The sequence below is a fragment of the Cardiocondyla obscurior genome, linkage group LG22 (genome assembly GCF_019399895.1).
Source record: "Cardiocondyla obscurior isolate alpha-2009 linkage group LG22, Cobs3.1, whole genome shotgun sequence".
Lineage (NCBI taxonomy): Eukaryota > Metazoa > Arthropoda > Insecta > Hymenoptera > Formicidae > Cardiocondyla > Cardiocondyla obscurior.
In genome coordinates, this window is record NC_091885.1 from 4,129,685 (window position 1) to 4,152,648 (window position 22,964).

The following is a 22,964-nucleotide window of genomic DNA, read 5'->3' on the forward strand; positions in this document are numbered from 1 at the left end:
AAAGCTAACGCCTGCTATGTTTTCATCGCTTGTTTTGATCGCTTAGTGAACTCTTGCATCTGATTGGTAGATACAATTTGTGTGCTAGGCTTTAGTGTACGTGCACTTCTTGCACTAGTTCATTCGTCACTCCCGCTCTCCTCCTAGAGTGCAAGTATCCATTTTGTTCGTACAGGTTAGGTGGTGTATGTACGCATTAATGCAGCTGATTTAATATGCCACGATAGTGTTGCGATTATTAAACATTTTTGTACCATTATCAAGTGAACTTTGAACAAAATATGGGTGTCCCAGCATTTTTTCGTTGGCTAAGCCGAAAATATCCCTCCGTAATCGTCGAGTGCGTCGAGCAAAAGGTAGGTTAGATTTCCTTAGTTCCCGTTTGCTTTACGTATTTTTCTTAAGTTACATCTCGTTCTTTGGAATTTATTATTGATAAACTTACATTTATAGATAATTTTATTGCCCAAGTTTAACAGTTTATTTTAGTGATATTCTTCCAATCCAGTGGTTTAGAAGATTTATAAAATTTTGGTATTTTGTGTTCATAGTCAATATCCTCAGATGGAACATGCATTCCTGTAAATTCGGCAGAACCAAATCCCAATGGGGTGGAATTTGATAATTTATATCTTGACATGAACGGTATAATACACCCTTGTACACATCCTGAGGATAAGTAAGTATAAACAAAATGTTGCAAAGACTGATTGACGTATAGCACAAATAATAATTCTATTAAATATAATGTCTTTAATTTCGAGAAAAAATTACAAAATGTTGCAAAGATTGATTGACATATAATACAAATAATAATTCTATTAAATATAATGTCTTTAATTTCGAAAAAAAATTAATCTATAAATAAGTGTTAATGAGATTTTATGCTTGAATAAAATATAGACCAGCTCCTAAGGATGAGGATGAAATGATGGAAGCTATTTTTGAATGTATTGATCGATTATTTCGTATTGTTAGACCAAGGAAATTGCTTTATATGGCAATTGATGGAGTTGTAAGTATTTATATGAATATATGAAAATCAAACTTTTAATGAAATTTTAATGCACATGCATCACATTGTTGTATAGGCTCCCAGAGCTAAAATGAATCAACAAAGATCTCGAAGATTTCGAGCATCTAAAGAAACATCAGAAAAAATCAATGAAATAGAAAGGATACGTTCAGAGTTGGTTCTCAAAGGAGCATCCTTACCACCAGAAAAACCAAAAGAAGCACATTTTGATAGCAATTGTATTACACCGGTTTGTAACAATAAAGCTTAATAAATTAATATAAAATGTGTATTAACCAATTTAAATTATTTGTTAATTTTAATTATAATTGTTTGTACTTTTTAATAAATAAAATTTTATTACAGCTTATGATTAAAAAAATATTGATTTGTGTATTTAATTGTACAGTTGCATAATGTACTATACTATACTAACACAAGTTTTATATTTTAGGGCACACCGTTTATGGCAAGATTATCAGCATGCTTACATTATTACATTCATGAGCGTTTAAATAATGACCCAGGTTGGAGGAATATTAAAGTAATATTAAGTGATGCTAATGTTCCTGGTGAAGGAGAACATAAAATAATGGATTTTATACGGCGACAAAGAGGTGAGTTTGTATATAAAATTACTTTATATGTATCGCCAACACAGTTTTTTTTTAATACGAAATTAATATTTTTTATGTTATAGCACAACCCGATCATGATCCTAATACGCAACACGTTTTATGTGGAGCGGATGCTGATTTAATTATGTTAGGCCTCGCTACGCACGAACCTAATTTTACTATTATTCGTGAAGAATTTAAACCAAACAAGCCAAAGCCATGCGATATATGTGGTCAGTTAGGGCATGAAATGCGTGATTGTACGGGCGCGGAACCAAATCAGAAATCAGAGGAAAATACATACGGATCCGAATGCCAGTTTATATTCGTACGATTAAACGTTCTCCGAGAATACTTAGAAAGAGAATTGTATATGCCAAACCTACCATTCAAATATGATTTTGATCGAGCTCTCGATGATTGGGTGTTTATGTGTTTCTTCGTAGGAAATGATTTTTTACCGCATCTTCCCTCTTTGGAAATTAGAGAAAACGCAATTGACAGACTTGTTGCTTTATATAAAAAAGCAGTGTATAAAACAGGGGTATGTAACATTTTTTATAAAATTATTAATACAAAATTATATCTCTATTAACTTTGATAAAAAAAATTTAATTCTTTTAACATATTTTGTATAACTATTAAATAATTATGTTTAAAGCAGAGTTAAAAGATACATTTTACAAATTCTTTATTTGTATAATATATAATAAAGTGTTAAATTTTCTGTGTTAATTATTTTTGGACTATTGAAAATACTAAAAATATTAGTAATTATATGTAATATTTAATTCGATTAATATGAAAATAATTTTATTAAATATTAATTTAATTTAATAAAAAATGTTCTTTACAGAAAGTAATTTTCTTTTAATTTGCAGGGTTTCTTGACAGATAGCGGTGATGTTAATTTAGATCGCGTACAATTAATAATGTCAGATCTCGGTGATGTAGAAGATGAAATCTTTAAAAAGAGGCAACAAAATGAATTGGCTTTTAAACAACGCGAGAAAGATAAAAAGAAAAGAAATGAAATTGTTAGTAATTTTAAACCAATGTGGATTCCTGCAGGCCAATTTGCACCCACTGTAAGATTTAATTAAAATTTTTTTAAACAAAATTTTATTGATATTGTGAGCTTTATCTTTCAATACTTATTTTTATTTATACAGGTTCCTGGAAAAAAAGTAAAACCCATAGAGAATGCTCGTTATGAAGCTTTCAAAATGCGTGTACTAGGTAGAAACTATAATACGAATGCTGCTGAAAAAACGAACGCTAATCAAGCCTTAGAAAGCATGCTAACACCCGAGGTAATTATATTTCATTTATTAAACATCAATGGATACAATTACATTTTTGTATTTTTCAAGTCTTTTTATTGCATTCGCGTCTATATGTAGTACAATGGTTATTTCACGTTTTTAAATTTGTTATTAGGATAAGGGGAACACAAGTAAAGGACAGAAACGTAAAATCGATGAAGTTTCAGCGACTGATGATTCAGACGATGATCAGGCGCACGATGAAGTGCGGCTTTGGGAAGATGGTTTTAAAGATCGATATTATGAATCTAAATTCGACGTATCTCCTGATAATCTTGCATTTAGGTAATATAATATAAGAAATAAAACTATAATTATTTTTATAATTTTTTATTTCGATAACAAAACTTTTACAGGAAATTTTACACGATCTTATATTAATATTAGTTTTACTTGTATGCTTGCAGAAATAATGTCGCGTTGCAATACGTTCGAGGCTTATGTTGGGTTTTACGATATTATTATCAAGGTTGTGCATCATGGCGATGGTATTTTCCATATCATTATGCACCATTTGCAAGCGATTTTATTAATATCGGTGGTCTTTCTACAGAGTTTGAAAAGGACACTGAACCAGTAAGTATTGCAAATTTTCTACACAAAATATGAACATTATTTAAATCTGTGTTTATAACAATGATATTTTGTTACAGTTTCGTCCATTAGAACAATTGATGGGTGTTTTTCCTGCTGCTAGCAGAAAGCATGTACCAGAGCCGTGGGCGAAATTAATGACAGATCCAGTGCGTTACACTTATTACAATTAGAAAAAAAAAGAGAGGAAGAATGGTATGTAAATTTATTTTAGTAATTTTTTTAACATTTCTATATTTATTTACAGAAATCACAAATCATTGACTTTTATCCGGAAGATTTTAAAATTGATTTGAATGGAAAGAAGTTTGCTTGGCAAGGTGTAGCTTTGCTTCCATTTGTCGACGAGAAAAGATTATTTAAAGCTTTGGCATCTTATTACGACTGTTTAACAGAAGCAGAAAGTAAGTGATACAAACGTTTCTTTAATAAAAATTAATTCTATCATGCGAATTAAATAATTAGCGATATTTTGAGGATTAACTGCAAACATATGCATAGGTATATGATATTTCATTACTGAGACATTAAATAGATAATTTATATATGCTGCCCAATATTATTATACTATACATATCAAGATATGTAATATATTATTATATATAAATTTTATTTGTCGCTCGCCTGAAGTAACCTGTAAATTCGAGCTTCACTTGTTAATATCACAATGTTACCAAGGCGCGAAATCGAATCATGTGACACTCGATTGGACTTGAAGAACCAATCAGAGCGAAGAATATGAATTAACCAATTAGAGGTGCAGATCATCGTGATCTGCATCGCAGTCTCGCAGGAGCCTTTGTAACATCGTGAGCTTGTGCAACGAATCTTTATCCAAGGTTTTTGCAGTAATTATTACGAAAAAAGGATTAGTTTTAAGTTAAAATCGAGGTGCGAGATAATATAACCAACATTCACTTTTATATGTGTTTGTAGTTGTGTCGTAAATTGCACTTTTTCTTCTAGAAAAAAGAAACGTTCGCGGCAACGATAGATTGTACGTCGGAATAGAGAATGAGGGTTATGACTTCATAAAAGGTCTATATACGAATCGCGTAGAGTCCGACAAGGAAGTAGAAATAAGTATCGAAGGAATGCGAGGCACTGTGCTCTTGTCAGATGATTGTATAAGCGACGGAGGTACGCTACCGTCACCGGTGAGAGGTCTGCCGGTTAGGAACAACAAAGTATACTGGTTCGTACACGTTACTTTCCTAAATTAAACTGATAAAATAAAAGACATAATTTTTTTAATGTATCTTTTCCTTTATTTCCAGTATCAAGTTCAAGGATCCAATGTACGGCAGCAATCATATTTTCCTTGCTCGCAAGCTAAAGGGAGCCAAAGAGCCTCCGCGTGTCTTGAAACCACAAGACTTTGAAGCAATGAATCGCAAAAACGGAAGTCAATGGGTACCGCAAACTGGTTTTACTCGATCTACGCAGTCGGCTTCTCTAGGACAAGCAGGACACAGAATGCTCGAGTAAGTATAATTAATTATTCATTTACATTTGTCACTTTTAGTGACAAATTGTAACTTACTACATCTAAAATCTTTTCTTTTTTTATGTTCTAATAAATTAATATTTAATATACGTACTCGTAATAAAAGATATTATTGTACAAATGTAGAATTTAAGTAATATAAAAAAATTTTAAACAAATTTCTCTTTTTCAGTCATCATATGAACCACAATAGCAGATCAGGATCATTTGCAAACGTTCCTCCACCTGTCAATTTATACCAGCCGTATCATGGTGAGTCATTTCATTTTTATATGCATGCGTCTTGTATTTTATATCACACATAAAATGTAATCATTGAAGACGAAAGAAATAATGAAAAGTATATTTGACAATAAATTCTTTAGTAGGTGATCTCGCGATAAATATTTTTTAACGTTTTTTATCGCGACAGATATCTCGTCTAGGATTTTTTTTTTATGTTAGGCGGTGCATGAGACGTGTTTACGTAGAATGCAAAGGAAGGAATTAAATTGAAGGGTTAGGTAGGGCTGGCGTTGCGACCCTAACGAAAGAGCGTTTCGCAATCAGTTAGTCAATCGTTTTCTAACTGGGAGCAGAGTTTCTCCTACTTGTTTTACCCCTTGTTCTTCTGACAATACCGAGATTAAAAGAGTCGAATTAAAAATGCACGCACGCGACTTTTTTCTTCGGGCTTGGCGTTCCCGATCAAAGTTGAGCATAATTTTCATTGCTCCTCTTATTCATATTTGAATTTTATTTTTTATTTAATTAAAGTTAACTGAAATATACGGCTAACAAAATTACTTGATATAGATCGCTGATATTAGCTTCTTTATCAAATTTTTTTCTTTCATCAATTACTTTCAAGTTTATTTCTCCGTTTATTGTAAATAAAACTTAATTTTTTTCTTAAAATACTAATGTAGAAAAATGTCTTTAAAATAATATCTAAAGGAATATCGATTGATCGGGATCTAAATTACGTTCCGCTTTGTTTCTTCGTAAAATCGGAAAAGAGGAAAGCGCGATGAGTTGCCCCACGTCGCGCAGTTCGTGTCACGAAGGTGGGCGGTGGTGGTGAACCGTTGGTAGGTGGACAAACGATGAATCGGCGGCGAGTCAGAGGGTGGTTGACGTTTGTTGGAGCGGAGGGCTCGAAAGGCACGAACCGGCGAGGGTGGGATGAGCGCAGGGGGATGCAGGGGCCTCGAAGCCGAGAGACCCTCGGGTCCCTGGATTAGCTTCGAGGGTAGTTCGTCACGTAGAGCGTGACTCCGGCCGTTTTGTTGTTTGGCACGTCGAGGCAGCGACGGTTCCCCGGTTTCGCCCAATTATAAAACAAACGCGACGCACTCCGTAATTATCCAATTAGCGGACGTGCCCTACCATCGTGCCGCCTCCTCCCCTTCTCCCGTGCATCGCGTTCTCTCCGATTTTCTCTCGTCTTTGCCGCGTTCCCCGATACGTCCGCTTACAAAAGCTGCTGTAATATCCAAGATTCTCACAGGAACGACGGAAAATATTCCTCGTTATAATCCTACGATTGAACATGTTATTATTAAACCGTCGTTAAACTTTTTATAACAATTATTTTATTCGCGGTATCACGTATAGGATTTTCTTACACGCTGTTCTCTATTTTTGTGTTTCATTACGCCTTGATTCTACCGCCGATCGTCGTCCCACGCGTAAACATAAAAACAAAACGTTATATATAGGGTAAGAACGTGTGTGATTGATTTACCGAGGGGAGTAAATGCCACGCACAGGCAGAAGCGCGAACCCTCGAGATAGTAAGTGTCTAGGATAGGAAATGGGCTTTTCCGCGAAAAACGCAAGAAGCTAGAGTCTTTTTCCTCGCAGACTTTCGTTACTTTAATAGTTTATATTAATATATCTCAAGCTTACTAACTTTAAAATAGCTTCCAAAATATTAAACAGCTAAATATAAAAGATTTTTAATTAGAAATTAATTAAAAGAAGATTAAGTAGAATATTAAAACAGGTATCAGTGTCTCGAACATTGAGGGATGTAGGTTGAAAAAATATAATAAATTTTGTAAAGGCATCTTTTTAATTATCACATCGTTAATATGAAATATGATCAACTGTAATTCCAAGATTTATTTATTAATAGTAACGTATCAGTCTTAATCGCTACGTAGCTTCCAGTCGGCGTTCTTATACTTGAACTTTTTGTTGCACGTTGGGCGTAAACATGTTGTGCATTATTAACCCGGTATGCGCAATCCGACGATGTTGAAGTAGCGAAACGACGTAGGCGAGCGAATAAACAAGTAAACGGTATCTTCCCGGGGAAGGACGGGGCTCAGTCGATTGGGGATGGTCGTACTTTGTCCGCTCGTCCATCTCCGTGTCCAGATGACAGGTGCAGGGAGCCCTCGTTAGACAAATTAAGCAACCTTTCTGGTCTCGCAATGCTGTCGGTGCTATATCTTCGTCTACTTTCATCTCCCATCCATTTTCTCTCTCCGCACGCACGCACGCACATTCGTACGCACACACACGCGCGACTGTTCGTCTGGGACTGGTTTCGAGTGGACTGCAAACACTCGTGTAGCAGCAGCAGCAGCAGCCAGCAGCAGAGGCTCGAATTGTGTAGAGACTGGGCATAAGACAAGTCTCCGGATCTGTACAGCTACCGCGACAGAAACGCTGATGATACTGTCCATCTTGAACCAGTAAAGTTCTCGAAAATTATTCCTTAGCCCTATTGATACATCGCTTCCTTATATTTCGCGACGTATGCGTAATGAATCCGCGAGATCTTAAGATCTTTTAAAGCGAAATTAATCGATATTTATTATGTATTAAATTTTTCACCAACGAATCAATGATTACATATTTATGTGTGATTAGAATATGTATATTGAAAAATATTGGAAAATCTGTCGAAAAAAAAAAAAAACCCTTTGATAAATTATTCAATAACGTATAACTTTTGATAAATATTACATTTTTTAAATGATATTTTATACACGAAAAAAAGAATCAACTTTTTATACATATACTTACGTTTTATGCAACTATTCGGTGTTGGGCGTTTTCATATGAATCTGTATTTTTACGAGACCGGGAAAGCTGGGGCGAAAATTAGTTATTGCAGCGTAGCTTTTAGCGTTAACTTGCCGGAAAACGGATATATCAAACGCGTAAGTGCAGTGCACGCGTGAAAAATTCCTAAAGAAAAGAGACGCGAGCTGAAGAGAGACAGAGCGAAAGGTGCGCGTCTTCTCTTCTGCCGTTTCTTTAACCATTCATTCAGTCCCGCGGCCTATTCACGGTACGTTTATCTACCTGCGCATCATGGGATCCCCATTAAAGACGGGTTCCATTCACCTACGCGTGCAATGACGAACTTATCCCTCGAATCTTGGCAGACAGTCAATGTCCACGGTTCTCTTTTGACCCTCACTTCGAGACGGCGATGAGAGGAACATTTAATAATCCTTGACGCCAAAAGACAGGCGGAAATTTAATCGCCATTGACTTGGTTTTTTTTTTTTTTTATTTAAAGAGAAAGACGTACGCTTCGCGATAGCATTGGATTCGCATTTTGATTACTAATTACGCACGATTTCACGGCTAATAAATACTTGACCAACATTATCGATATCTCCAATCTCTCATTGCGTGTCTCATCTCGCACAGTTATTCTCTTCAGATGTGTAATTATGTCACGTACAATATTTTAGTATCTTTCGATTCAATGCTTTTTAATTTCGATTACGTGCATGAGTTTCTCTTTTCGACTTTTGGATTTTTCTTTGCCTTTTACATTTTTTTATTGGAATATTTTTGTTATACATTAGAAAAAAATATTAGGGCACTCTCTTTATCGAAAATTTAAATAACGAAAGGGTGGCTTAGATCAGCTGAAATGTGACGTATCTCGGCAATCACGCATCGCTTATTGGCGATGATATTTAACGCGATATAAATTAGTCGATAGGGGGTGATAATATCGGAGTGTGCTTCTACGGGACATAAGGCATGAAGCTTGTTTTCTGTGGTGTGGGGGTGACGGGCGTCACCGGCAGCGCCGCGGCTAATTTCCTCGGCATTGAGCCGCATTGTGCTCTAAATCGGCCTTCCCGCCCCTTTCGCAAAACTCACCACCGTCGGAAACGCGAACCCTCGGTGAAATTCGTCAGAGTTTATCGAGAGCTGAGGGTCAGCTATTTTGTTTGCGCGATAGCCGTATCAATTAATGATTTTAATTTAAAAAAAAAACTAGCACTTTCGATTTTAACTCTTTGCGCGCGATTTATGTGCAAGGATTAATCGTAGAACGCCAAGATACTCATTATGTTGAAATCTGTTTTATTTCAAAAGTCTAAAATATGTCTGGAATTTTTTCATTTTTTTTTTTTTTTTTTTTTTTGTGAGAAAACATTTTTATCTTTGTTAACTGATAATGAATTCCCTTCTCTGGAAGACATCGCGGTGCGGGTCGAGGATGCGTGACGAACGAAAGGGTGAGTGAGCGACTCAGGGCGTTGAGAGGGATCTGCCCTCTTGTGAAGACTCCACCCGGTAGACAGTCTCACTAATTACGCCGCGCCTCATTAGTATAGAAGCACCGTTGTCACTTAAGGATACGTGCGACTACTTCTATTCTGCTCCGTCAAAGATGACATTTTTTTTTTTTTTTTTTTATCTTTAAGAGTGCGACAGGGTCACAATGAGGGGAAGAGAGTATCCGTGACTTCATCGCGATTCGAAATCTGCATGAAAACGTTCTAGAGAAGCAACTAAATTTCTATTCAAACTCACGCTTTCATAAATTAGTTACCTTTACCGACGCCCAACGGCAGAATTTTACGCAGGACCCTCGCGAAAATCTTGTCGAGTTAAAATAATTTTTTTTTAACGTAAAAACAAAAGTAAACGACGCGCCTTCTATAACGTTTAGTTCTTATAAATTAGAGAAATAATTTGTATGCGTAGCAATATCGATAAAATTGACGCAGTGCGACTGACTTGCGCGTTAAAAAGATATGAAGTAGCTGTCATAGAAATTTGTATATCGCATTAAAGTTATACGGGGTAAAATGGAGTTTATTTTAAAACCGCAATTGTAAAAAAATATATTTCTCTTTTTAAATTCTCAACTATTTAGCCGAGATAATGATATCTAACTATATCGTATGGAATGCTGTTCGAACTTAACAGACTACTCCAATTGATCTTTAGCGGGGTTGCTTTGATTATCAATTCCACGCCTGACTGAACTTTGCGTCCGGCAGAAAAGACCCCCTCCATTCGGTTCCCTTGACACGTTCAATTCTCGATAAGCATGAAATTCTATTAGAACGTCCCAATATCGGAGCACAATTTCGATTTGTATACCGTGACGGGTCAGTTTCAGCGGCTAATCGGAAATTAAAGCCTTTAAAGTTTTGTCCTGTCTTTGAATTACGTCCCGTTATCTAACTCGTATGCTTTTGACAATTAATTGACTGTTTACCATAGTTTGAGATGAGAGACGGCAGGTTGTAGTTTCGAAGATGAAAAACAGAAGGAGGGAGAGGATCGAGATTGCGTTTCGTTTAGCCGGTTTACGTGAATGGGCCTTTCCTCTCGATTCTTCGCGCGTAATACCGCATAAAAGTAAATGGTCCGTATATCCGAGAGACTATGAAAGGACAACCCTGCTTCTAGATCAAGCGGTACACCTGTTCCGCACCCTAATTTCCTTCTCTTTATTCTCTCGCGACCCTCGCCTCCTCGTGATATCCCGAGGCTTCGGCACCGGACAAACGTCGCGATACTACAATCACTGTGAGGACGAACTGAATGTGACAATCGTTTTCTGCTTTAACCTGGCTATTTCAATTTATTTTGTCTTTTACCTGTTATTGTGTGAACGCGATCGGAAAAATCTTTCTCACACAGTCGTTCGTGACTTATTATTTTTATTTTAGATAACAATTTTTTTTTTTTTTTTTTTTATTAACGTTAGAAAATCTCAAGTTTTACACGTTGATTTGCGATATAGATAAAAAATTCGCCGATCGCAAGAAAAAGTCGTTATCGTTGTCTGTTAACTCGTTTCTTTAGATATTCTCTTTTTCCTTTGGACGTCCTCTTTCCTTTTTCGTTTTCGTTTCAATTAACCTTGGAGCCACGAAGCGGCTAGGAACGACTCGCCACGGGATATATGAGGGAGAGCTACCGCATAAAGGGAGCAGTCGAATGAGATTAATTCAAAAATGTCGACGAGCTCTCGCGCCCCTCGTGGTACGCGCACTCGTTTCCACGATAAAAACTCTACAGGGTACTAACCAAACGAGAGGACTCTAGCTTGAAATCGAATAGGAAATTTCATTTTCAGTAAAAACATTTTGCGGCCATACGTCCGAAAATGCTTCCCTCGGAAAATTAAAAGGCTCTCTTCTCTTAAAACTTTTTTAAATTTAATTTTTACTTTTTATGGAAAAAAAAAAGTTTACACGCTATTGAACGTTTAATTGCTAATTTATCGCGGTTTGTATGTACATTTTCCATTCATATAAAAAAAACTACGACATTTTCCCTTAAAAAAAATACGGTTTCTCGTAATATTTTATCTTCCATTCTCGCGTTCTTCATTTTTCTTGCAAGCGGAATCTCAGTTCCGTGAACGTTCCTTTTTCATTTGTAGTTTGGTACAATTTTCTCGCGCTCGGTTGCCTCGAGAACCCGCTCCGTGATTCGGACACGTTTGAAATATCGGGGAACCGCAGTAGTGCTCGAAATTCGACGTTGGTATCCTCCTGAAAAGTAAAGAAAAGGTGAGTCGAGCCCAGGAGGGTGCGGTTTTCCACCTCATTTCCGCGCGAAGTGAGGGAACAAGGATTGTGGATAAGAATTCGGGACTTCTTTTCCTTTTCTCCCGCCCGCTCTTCAGTTTTCACCACTCTCTCAATCTCCTCTATTGTGCCTTCTCGTAGCCAACGGCGAGGATCATCCGGCGAATCGGATTTTTATTGGCGCCGCCACGGTGAGCGATTTTTTTACGTGTAAACTGTCTGAACAATGCCATTTCCCTCAATGGTTTTAAAATTCATTTTTTATCATAAAAATGCACGTACAGTGACTCAAAAGTCGCGCTTTGCTACACAAAAAAAAAAAAAAAAAGTAAATAATTTTTACGTCAAATTATTTTTAAGAGATATTTTAAATAACTTGTTAATTTTTTGTCTACATTTTTTTATGATACTTTCATGATTTTTGGCCTCTTTTGCTATTAGAAGTGTGAAATACCGCATAAATACACACTTGAAAAAATTTGAGATCTATGATACGGTTCGGAATCTCGCAAATCGTATCGGATTTCTTCAAGTCTATGGCTAGGTGAAGGCCTCTTCAGTTTGGTTTGAACTTCGGTCTTTTCGACTTGTTGACCTATCGTCCCATTCCCGAAGGATCCAGTTTCGTGTCTTCAAGAACCTGACTAACGATCGTGTGTGACGGGCCGCATTTTATTGGCCGAACGCGGAATCCTCGAAAGTAGATTCCTTTTCCTTCCACCTACATTTCCGACATTTCTACCGCGGTTCGCTATCTACGTTCTCTCTTAAATGACGACGAGGAGAGAAACGAAACGTGACTTTTTTTTTTTTTTCCAACGAAAAACGATATTTCGCGCGGATGAAGCCGAGACCTCTGCACGCACCTACTCGTCAACTACTTTAGACTTTTCGGAGAGCCCTTGATTTCGCAATCCGTACCAAAGTCTTGCGGCGCATAAAACGAGGGTGGAAGAGAAGGGAAAAAGAAACGCGCCGCGCCTAAGTCCGCTCGAGATAGAGAGAGAGAGAGAGAGAGAGAACGTCCCCGATGCCGGTACCCCATCGCGATGTAGCGTTTATAAGAGACGACGATTCCTTTTGCGAGGAATAAATCCTGATGGGACAGAGTAAGGCATATTTACAATCTGAGAAGAGAGAGGGAACGGGGAACCGTAGAAGGGCACGAAAAAGAGGGCGATGGGAGTGAAGTATTCTCGACAATTCTAGGATACTCTTTGCTGGTATCCCGGGGTCCTTGCTGCACAAGGACCATTCTCTTCCTCTTCCTCTTCTTCAATGTACTCGGGCCTGTACGGACGTCTTGTCTTTCCACTACTTCTCTTCTTTCTCTTCTCGTCCATTCCATCGGCTTTCTCTCTTTTTATCGTTCGCCCTCTTTTTCGTTTCCTTCTTCCTCGGTTTCTCCTCTTTTGTCGGACAGCCACCTTTGCGACGCTCTTCTTGCTTCTTCGGGATCCTCCGCGCCGTCCCCGCGACTCTTCAGCCTCGTTCCGTCCGCGTGCCCTTCTCGTTTACTTTACGAAGTGATCATGTATAGGATCAGATATCACCTAATCGCGATCCTCGGGATAGAGAAGTCTCTTGTAGTAACTGTACCCAATACGGGCTACTTCAGGTGCGAGAACTTTCACATTTTTTTCTTTAATGAAGATATTTGCCTGACCGTTCTTCGAAACGTTTGCTCAACATTGTTGGGACTTGAAAAAGTTTGCTTTAGAAATTTCGGAATTAAAAAAAAATTAACGAATAATAGAAACGAGAAAGATATCAATCGGAATTATTTTGCAGCTTACTTATCTCAAAATTAATTAATTAATTGCGCATTTTCTTTATCACGTTTGTTACGATAGATTCTAATATTCGTGAAATGTAGGGGCGCGTCGTATTTTTTTTTTTTCCTGGACGCCATTACGTTAAAAACCGATACAACGACAGCGAGATTTGAACGGCGCAATCGGCTTGATCTGGAGAGCGGGCAAGTAGCTAACTACGGGAATATATTTCTCCCTTTTCCTCCCCCAATGCTTCCGCATTTTCCGGATTTTTCCGATATTCGCTTTGCTCTGTCATAAACAACAAAAATATTGGCTCCGTGGTAATAAATGCGCGAAGCATAAATTGACAGCCGCCGTCTCGCGTAATTTTACGCATAAATATTAAGCGAAAAATCGTTGAAAAGCTACGTCGCGTAATATTTGTTATTTCACAGATTATCGGAATAAAATTTCTCACGAGATACTCACTTTTTAATGAAACATTTTCTAATTTTTATTGACATGGAAAAAATTTCTATCGCTAAATATCATTTAACGTTAACGTTTAGCGAGAAAACGTACTCCGCAATCATCCGAAGTCTGTTATAAATCTTTTAAAGTAAGCTTAATCTTGTTTTCAGTTTACTTTATATAGTTTTAGTTTAGTTTAGAGTTTTAGTTTATTTTATTTTAGTCTGATTTTCACTGCCCGTCTCTCTCGAATTTTACGAGACTTCTCTTGTTTTATAAAATAATATTATTCCGGGCTGTTTTGAAGTCTATGCCGATCCTATCGTAATTCGAACTATCGAAATATTATCATGATTATGTCTCAAAGTTTAGGAGAGAAAATTATCTGCGAACTAATCAACTGTTGAATAATTTCTTGACTAATATTCGTTAAGCATTTGGCGTAAGATACTTATATTTTGTTCTTTAAATTGCTGCTCGGACTGCCGTTGAATTTCACGGTTTATGAGCTTGTTACTTGTAATTATGCAGGCAAACTAAAAATTATTCGCTTAACGCTAAATGGGACGTGTCACGTCACCGCCGGGAGATAAGTTATAACGCGGGCGAAGGCGCCAGATAAGGCGCCATCGTTGATTGGATCACCGCGAGGAATCGATATCCTTCCTTCTCTTCTTCTTCGTCCCACTTCCGCTCGGGCCCACCGTCTCCCTTCCGCACACCTACGTACAGTTTACCTTCGAACACGTTTCCTCCTCCCTCCGTCCCATCTCCTAGGCCATGGGTGCCGTGGCTGCCTCCAATTTCTCCGTGACGGTCTCATGGAGGATTCTCGAGTGCCCTCTCATCGCCCTCCGGGCCATCCAACCGAGCTCTGTCCGGCAGTCTCCATGCCAACACCCGCTCGATAAATTTATTGGTCGCCTCTGACACGGCTGCCACCGAGTTGTGTCTCTTTCGCGTTCGCCAGCGAGCATTCGCAGCTCGCCCTCGTTCGGCCGCGAGAGATAAGCGAATCGAGTCGGAGATAGCAATCAGCTGCGGAATATTTTGCAGATCCAGCCATTTTCGAAAAAAAAGTCAAGATCGCGCGGGAGTTGAAATTAAAATCGGTCATTCTTTATTTGTCCACGCTAACGCAATTGACCATTCGTTCGTAATAATCGTTGAAAGAAATAGTAGCGCTAGATGAAATTCGAGCGGTCTCTGATATTTAAAAGCCAGGATCGTCGTGATTGACGATCGGAAAAAAATCCGACTCCCCCCCTCCTGTAAAATGGTAAATAAATTAGGAGCACGATCGCGAAAGTCAACACGTTACTCGCGCGTCGCCTGCCCCATTCTCGCAACTCTCCCCTATAAATGTGCGTCGATTACGAGATTGTGTGGGTGTTCGCGTACATATCTAGCTGTGTACTCGCATAATATATTCCGGGGTTACATGCGCATACAGCGCGAGATGAAACGAGAGAGCGGTCGGAAGGACCGCGCGAAACTCGAGGGTGACTGTTTTTTTTTTGTTTTTATTTTGTTTACAATATTTCAGTAAAAATTGTCACGCATTTGTAATAAAGTCTTCCGAGATTTAATCACTTGTCGCGTTACATACAATCTAAATAAAAACGTGTCAATCACGTTAATCTCTGCGCAATCAGAGTTTCTCAGAGCAGGCAACGAATCGCGAACACACGTGGGCGTTACAGCATTCCGAATTGGTTGTTGAATTCGAAACGAAGACGAGAGCTTAGGATTTACCTAACGACAGATAGAAAGGCAGAACAAAATTGGAAAAGATGAGCCGGGTGAATCGACGATCGTGGAGAACTTTGAGTACGAGTATAAGAATACTTGCAGAGAGACAGAGCGGAAAACTGTTGGCGAGAGACGGCGAGAAGGGAGGCGGGGAGTGATAAGGAGGAAGGAATTAGTTGGAGAGAAGTAAAGCGGAAAGGAAGAGAAACTGGAAGAGGGCACGGACGATCAAGTTACCAACACACTCTCGATACGTTTATTAACGCACGTCGCGCGACGGCGGGATTCGCTGGCGCAGCATCGGGATCAGCTGTGTGCGGCAGGCAGCCAAGCAGAGGGTCAAGTGTTCCTCCTTCTCTGATCTTCCCTCTTTTTGTCTCGCTCTCTTCTGCCGTCTTTCGGCCTCTCGCATCCCTTTGCTCTCCATCTCGAATGTCTCGCGTCGCGGAGGTAAAAACGTTTCGAGCAGAAATGCTCGCGCTTGCAAAACCGCGTCGCGTCGGCGTCGGCGTCGGCGTCGGCGTCGCTGAGGCGAATCGACGAAATTTCCAAGTTGAAAGTTCGGTATCTTTAATAATACATAGACTCGTTAATACACGTGTATCTACGTGCACTTGATTGTTGAGACTTGGAAAGATTATTCGATTCGATCTTTTACGATTAAAGAGATTTTGTCGGGCAGAAGCATCGGAGAAACGAGGCTTTAGCGATCTAGCTTTCCTAAACGATTTTTAGCCGTTTCACCTAAATAGATACAAAATATATAATTCGGATCTGAACTCGGACATAATAATTATGCGTATTTCCGCTTTAACGGACGCCTGCAGCAAAGCGTATACGCTAAATGTGGATAGAATCGGTCACACAGAAACGAACGGGAACGAGTGGTTTCTCCGTCCGTCTCTTTCGTGCCACCGCGGGACTCGTCTAGTCATCGATATCGAAACGCCAATTGGAAAGCTCTGCTGAATACTCACGAGCCGGTTGGAAATCGGAGCTTTTCCGCACTCGAGTTTCGGTTTCGCTGATTCCCAAAGCTCATCGAGGCGTAGATTGAATTGTTTCGACAAACGGCCGAACATTTAGCAGATACAGGGTTTTGAAATTGTTATCGTCGGATTGTCGTCTATCGAAATAAACATGCACCCATAGGATACCTCGATCAACGTAATTTCAATATATTCCGGCTCTTCGTGATTCCATTCGAAAATTGACACGTAATTTTTAACGAGGGGATCAATAAATTTGTGGCCGAAGCATACGGTAACATTTTCACGCTCTGTCTTTGCGAAATAAAATTTTTTTTCGCTAAAGAAAAGCTGCTCTTAATAAATTAAATAAATAGTCTAAAAGAGAACACGCATGTGCATTATTCCGGGTTATATTTTTATCTGAAGCAAATAAACGTGCGAGGAAAAGGGAGAAGATAATAAGAAAGTGAAGAGAAACCTTGCGAATTGCTGGGAGTAAATGCCGCCTTGGTTCTCGTTTCGTTTCGTTGAGGCGCTAGAGGAACTGCTCTTTCGAGAGGGCCTCCATTACCCCGGCCGTTGCTGAGAGAGAAGGGTGGAAGAAATAAAAAAAGTAAGAATCTCAGAGTCATAGCCGGATAGTTTCTTTCCTACGACGAACACTTGTACGAAAAAATTTGGAGAAAACAGTGACAATAAAATGTAAAATGAAGAACGAGCGAAAATGAAGCGGAAAATCAGGAGGAATAGGACAGGCTTTTGTCGCGAGGCAGGGAGCGATTCGGGCGGGAGGGGTGGAGATGCATTAAGAAGCGCAGTGGAAAAATCACTGCCTATTTGACTAACTGGCTTTATAAAGAAAAAAGCCTTTTTTATATTTTGCGCACACGCATCGCGAGCACGCGGTTGCTTCAAAGGCGCGCCTTCAGTACGTGTTTCATCGATCATTCCCCTTCCTCTTCGTCTTCTCCCGCTTCGTGCTCTGCAAGAGTGGTGGGCGGAACAAAGCCACCGGAAATCGCCCGAGTGGTACTTTGGCCTGGTGGTGGCGCCATCTTGTACCATTGGGTGCTGAGTTTTATGGGGGAGAAACGTGCACGCATTGTTCTTACAGCCAGGTAGCTCGTACATGCGGGTTTCCTCCCCCTTCGCTCTCCTCCCGTCACCCCTTTTACTTTCTTCTTGCGAACAAGCGTCACCGGTCGAATTCCGTCGTGTGAAATTAGTGAGTAGATAATTATTATGCGCGATAAGCAGCGTAATTACCGCAAATGCGTCGCATTCCAACGATTTTTGCGACCAACTGTAAGAAATTGCAATTAATAATTTGTTCATCGCGTACGATAGAGAATAAAAAAAAAAAAGAAAAAAATATATATCAACTTGTCTTCCGTCTCCCACGTCTCTCGTTGATAAGAGATGTTTCTGCTTAAAAAGAGGACAAGGTGGAGAGAAAGAAGAGACCGTTTATGTAGCCTACGCCTTTTACTTACACATGTTGTACAATATTTACTTACACCCACCATAAGCATATAAGATCGGGAGGGAATTGCTTTCATAGGAATAATGTGTACATAAAAGGAAAAGGTTGGCGATTTCTAAAAAAAAAAAAAAAAAACGGAGGTCAAGGTTTAGATCTTCTTTTTTTTCCGTGTCTTTTTCGTATTAATTATTGAGAATAAGTCTCTTCTACGCGATTAATTTGTTAGAATATTTATTGCGGGGGTTTAATTCTAATTTTTATTCCAGATAAAAGTAAAAGATATATTCTCGCATATAGTATTATATTATACTTTTGTTGTAAATTGACAAATTGATTTATATGTAGAAGCAGGAATATATTTTTTAAGTTTCGAATTTTTCGTTTCACATCCGTTTCTTTTCAAACGCCGTTTATTTTTGTCGATCCAATCGAGAAATCGTGAAATAAAAATATGGCTTTATTTATAAAGAGGATAAAAATTCGTAAACCTGAAGTAGAAATCGTACAATAAAATAAACGCTTGAAAAAACTGTGCGCAAAGACAAGTTCATTATTGGAGAAACGGGAGACTCGCGAATGCCATTTATAAGCTCGATATGGACAAAAGATGCAGCCAAGGGGGAAAACACCAGCTATATATTGTGGCAGGTCGAACGTGGTGGACGGGAAAGTGTAATTTCAGTTTGAAACAGGAACGGGAGAGGCCGACCCACATCGAGGTTTTGAGTGTTTGTACTGCTGACGCGGCAATCCAATCCAATCCAATACCCATAGCGAGTAGCGAGGTACCCACTGTAGCACGTCACGTATACGTACATATGAACGAATCGTCTTTCTTTCTCGGGCGCGATACCTTTCCGTCTGGTTTCCAATATAATTTCGAGCTTCCAGCTCAAACCGGGCGGAAGTTCCGCGTCTCGTAACTGCCCGCGCCCTGTTTTCTTCATTTCTAATAATTCTCGAGAGTCGTAGGCACACCGATTATTTATTTTGGACAAACGTCTATTTTCTTATCTCTGAATATCGTTAATTATATTTATGTAGGACACGGAAAAATAGTCTCCCCTCGACTTTGATCGAATTAGATAGTAGTCTGCAACGTATCGCGTAAATATATTTGATTTTGCGCCTCGATAAAGAATCTTGAAAAAAATTTTTTTTTTTTATATATTTAAGAGATTTTGGCGAATGTTAGAGATCTAATTAATTACGTATCTGAGGTTCGCGATGGGGTGAAACGAATGGAGCAACCGAACGCGAACCGGCTGCAGCGGTGCGTTATTATCATAAACGCAACAATAACTAGGGATGATCCGACGTGTAAACTGTTAAACCCTCCTTCCTTTCCCCTATCGGAGGCTGTGGGGGAGGATTATCGTTGGGGGTCGGAATCGTTAGGCACGGGCCGTCTAGAATCTACGGGGATGTTATTGTTGCCGCGAAAGAATGAGAGGAAAGGATGGAAGGTGGAAGCGAAAGGGTAACATATTTTCTCTTCCTCTCGTCGTCGTCGTCGCGTCTTTCGCTCTTTCTCTCTTGAATAGACACGGCCGGAGTCTACAACTGGTATTCAAACGCGTGAGATTGCCCCTCCGATGATATCGGTGTTTGCCGACTCCTATTACGAGCTCGATTGCGCCAAACTATGCGATTATCGTGCGTCAGTGATAGCCTTTGTACGCACGGCCACTGAATCCCGAGGGTTAAAGAGTTACGCCACTTCGCGCGGATGCTGCTGGCATCGAAGCACATAGTACGGTGACAAAGCGACGAAGCAGAAATTGCCGGACAATACGCGTAAAGTGTTCCTCGGCTGGCGGTGCCTCCTCGCGAGCCCTCCGGTCAATCTTTACATTTTCGCAATCGATTTTCACGTTCTCCATCGTCGCTCTCTGATTTTACACGTTTGCGTTACCACGTAATCGAATAACCGAAAGTTAAGTCAGAGTGAGCTCCGCTTATTAATCAATTCAAGCACGTATGTGCCTCGTGCGCGCAGTCCATTCAATTAAAACTCGATTTCCACCGGTAGCGACACATCAAACAAACGCGATGCTTTCTCTTATTTCAGATTCCCCCTTGCTGGCGTAACCATAAAGCAGCGATCATCTCGCAATTCGAATCTCGTTCGAGAGCTATGAATATTCAAGGTCCCGAATCGGCCCGACGACGCGCGCTGTTTTGTTCTTTTGTCAGCGCGATTATTACATCTCGTTACCAATTTTTTTTTTTTTTTTTTTTTTTTTTTTTATCAACTCGCGAGAGGAGAGAGAGTGCGCGAAGTGATCCGACATTTCGAGGACGGCGATATTGGAAATGTTTAAATCGAAAACGATAAGCACTGACGAGGCATGCATACCGCGTTTCCTGCCCCCTTCCCCGAAGTGCGCTTTCGAAAATCCCTTATTAACGACGGGTCTGGTAGCGCTATTATGACGTTTCACGGCGCGGGCGAGTGCTTATCCAGTGACGTTGCCAAGTCCTACGCACGCTGCATATTATTTGGGAACTAGGGACACGCGCCGGCACGCTCCCATTCATCTGGGCGGCTATATTGCGTCCGTCAACCCCCTTTTCCCTACCCCTTTGCGTGCCCCGTGTTAATTATTGAGAATAACTGCTCGTTCTCGAAGCAACTAATTCGTGGCAATATTTATTAAGGGATTAAATCCTAAGCCGGATATACTTTTCGGGGGCCTTTATTGCCGATCGGCCTGTTTTCATATGCACAAATATATTTAGTAAAAATAATTTACGCACGATTCTCCCCCTCCCGTTGATACTTAACGTACCGTACTAATGTACATTTGTTTTCAGGTTATCGGAGCGATTATCAATCGGGGTACGGTTACAGCAGCGCTGGGTCTAGCCAAATGCGTGGGCCGTGGGGATCTGGTTATGGTATGCGCCAATCGAATTATCCATCCTCGGAGTATCAACATTATCGTAATCAATACGATAATCGCCAGCAATCTCAACGGAGCGGTGCCAATTACCAGAGTGCACAGCATGGCTACCATAGTCCACGGGTATGTTCCATTTTCATTACAACTAATATTATTATTAGAGGTTTGATACTATATTTATTAAATAAAAAAATATTAAATTAACATACATTTAAAAAACTTTAATTAAAAGTGATAAAATCAGGGAAAATGTGACGAATGTCAAACGCTACCCGTTTAATCTAAATAGAATTTTTAATTAATTTTATTTGCCAATTAAAAGTGACTTAAATTGCGGTATAAAAAAAAAAAAAAAAAAAAAAAAAATAGCATTATTCAAATAGAACGATAAATTTAATCGAGATGTTGTCTATCTCATGTTATAGAATTACTCCTCGTCTCGAGGAGGAGGTAGTGGAGGAGGTGGTGGTGGAGGTGGAGGTGGGGGTGGAGGAGGCCACCGAGATGGATGGCGACGGACGATGTAAACGTTTAAGTAAGTGGCCGACTAATTTTGTCGTACATCACGTAATAGTTAAGAACGATTTCTGCTAAGAATCGCCACGCATAATAATTGTCTAGGTAAGATTTAAGAATAATTGTCAAAGTACGCGTTCTAAGAGAGTGCGTTAATTCGAAAGCAGTTTAGCGAGGCAAGTTGGAGTACTCGGTGCAATAAAAGCGTGACTATCGGTGTTCAATCACTGCGTTTTTTGAGTGCTACATTCCAAATTCTGCAACAGACGTTTTTTTTTTAATACAATTTTATTTGAGAAATAAAATTAGTTTATTACAGAGTCTTTTAAAATATTAATTTGAAATAGTACGACTACGTTAACAAACTTTGATTAAATTCTGAAAGTTTGTATCAACGACTAACGTCGTTAATTTAAAATATTAATTTTTTTAAGATAGTAGAACGATAATTTCATTAAAGTACATTTTACTTAAACCTTATTCATTTGAAAATTAATATTTATATTCTTAAACTTTTTATTCTAAAACATTCCAATTTATCGGAAAATTCGAATATACGCGTAATACTCCTATCAGATCACTTTTGTTTTTGTATTTAGATATAGGAGCCTATTTCGTTTAATTCTAACTTAAACGAACATTTTTGGCACTTGATCACTGAATGTAATCGTGTAATCACTATAATTGTAGTCAATAGGATCATTGAATCTGATAATTAGAACGGGTACGTTGACGAATATATAATTTGTGGATTATATATTAATGGCTAATGCAGTGAAATATTGGTTGAATTAGATCTACAAGCGTCATTGCATCGAGTTTGGTATACGAAGCTGCAGTGCGCGGTGACGTATACTAAACCCAATGCTAGAATGTAACGATATATCAATGTGAAAGCGAATGACCAAACAGACGTTTGGAATTTCTCACTCTGTATTGAAATATATATGATATTTCCTTAATGAAAGTTGCTTAACGATTATTAAGCATCCATTAATTTTCACACTTGTTCTTACATTCCTTGACCTAGTTACAACCATCTCAATATATCATCCATCTTTTTCTTTACAATTAATATACCTTGATTAAAAATTTCTTTTCTTTTTATAATTTGCAGGTGAATAAAAAAAATTCTTGCCATCTGTTTTTAAGTTATGTATAATTTTAACTTTAATTCTTTTTAGTTTAATAAGATTTTTCAGATCGATTAAGTGTTAAATCAAGACAACAATTGTAAATCGCCATGTACCAGT

The 22,964-nt window shown here is 38.9% G+C and overlaps 1 protein-coding gene across 1 annotated transcript; it reads left to right on the plus strand.

Moving 5' to 3' along the window:
* Positions 1 to 138: 138 nt before the first annotated feature.
* Rat1 (5'-3' exoribonuclease 2 Rat1) lies at positions 139 to 22,678 on the plus strand. Its single transcript, XM_070671247.1, has 17 exons — positions 139 to 356; positions 552 to 679; positions 904 to 1,015; positions 1,092 to 1,265; positions 1,470 to 1,632; positions 1,716 to 2,176; positions 2,514 to 2,720; positions 2,805 to 2,945; positions 3,073 to 3,242; positions 3,365 to 3,533; positions 3,611 to 3,700; positions 3,799 to 3,955; positions 4,518 to 4,746; positions 4,829 to 5,035; positions 5,231 to 5,310; positions 21,107 to 21,318; positions 21,621 to 22,678. Exons 1-17 carry the CDS (start codon positions 282 to 284, stop codon positions 21,720 to 21,722), a joined length of 2,877 nt encoding a protein of 958 aa, XP_070527348.1. The 5' UTR covers positions 139 to 281; the 3' UTR covers positions 21,723 to 22,678.
* The last annotated feature ends 286 nt before the right edge of the window (positions 22,679 to 22,964 follow it).

What these genes read in the sequence shown, in the direction of transcription:
- Rat1 (XM_070671247.1), top strand. Translation starts at nt 282, where the DNA reads ATGGGTGTCCCAGCATTTTTTCGTTGGCTAAGCCGAAAATATCCCTCC. An exon ending in TTTATACCAGCCGTATCATG is followed by an intron (nt 5,311 to 21,106) that starts GTGAGTCATTTC and finishes ATTTGTTTTCAG; the next exon opens with GTTATCGGAGCGATTATCAA. An exon ending in ATGGCTACCATAGTCCACGG is followed by an intron (nt 21,319 to 21,620) that starts GTATGTTCCATT and finishes CTCATGTTATAG; the next exon opens with AATTACTCCTCGTCTCGAGG.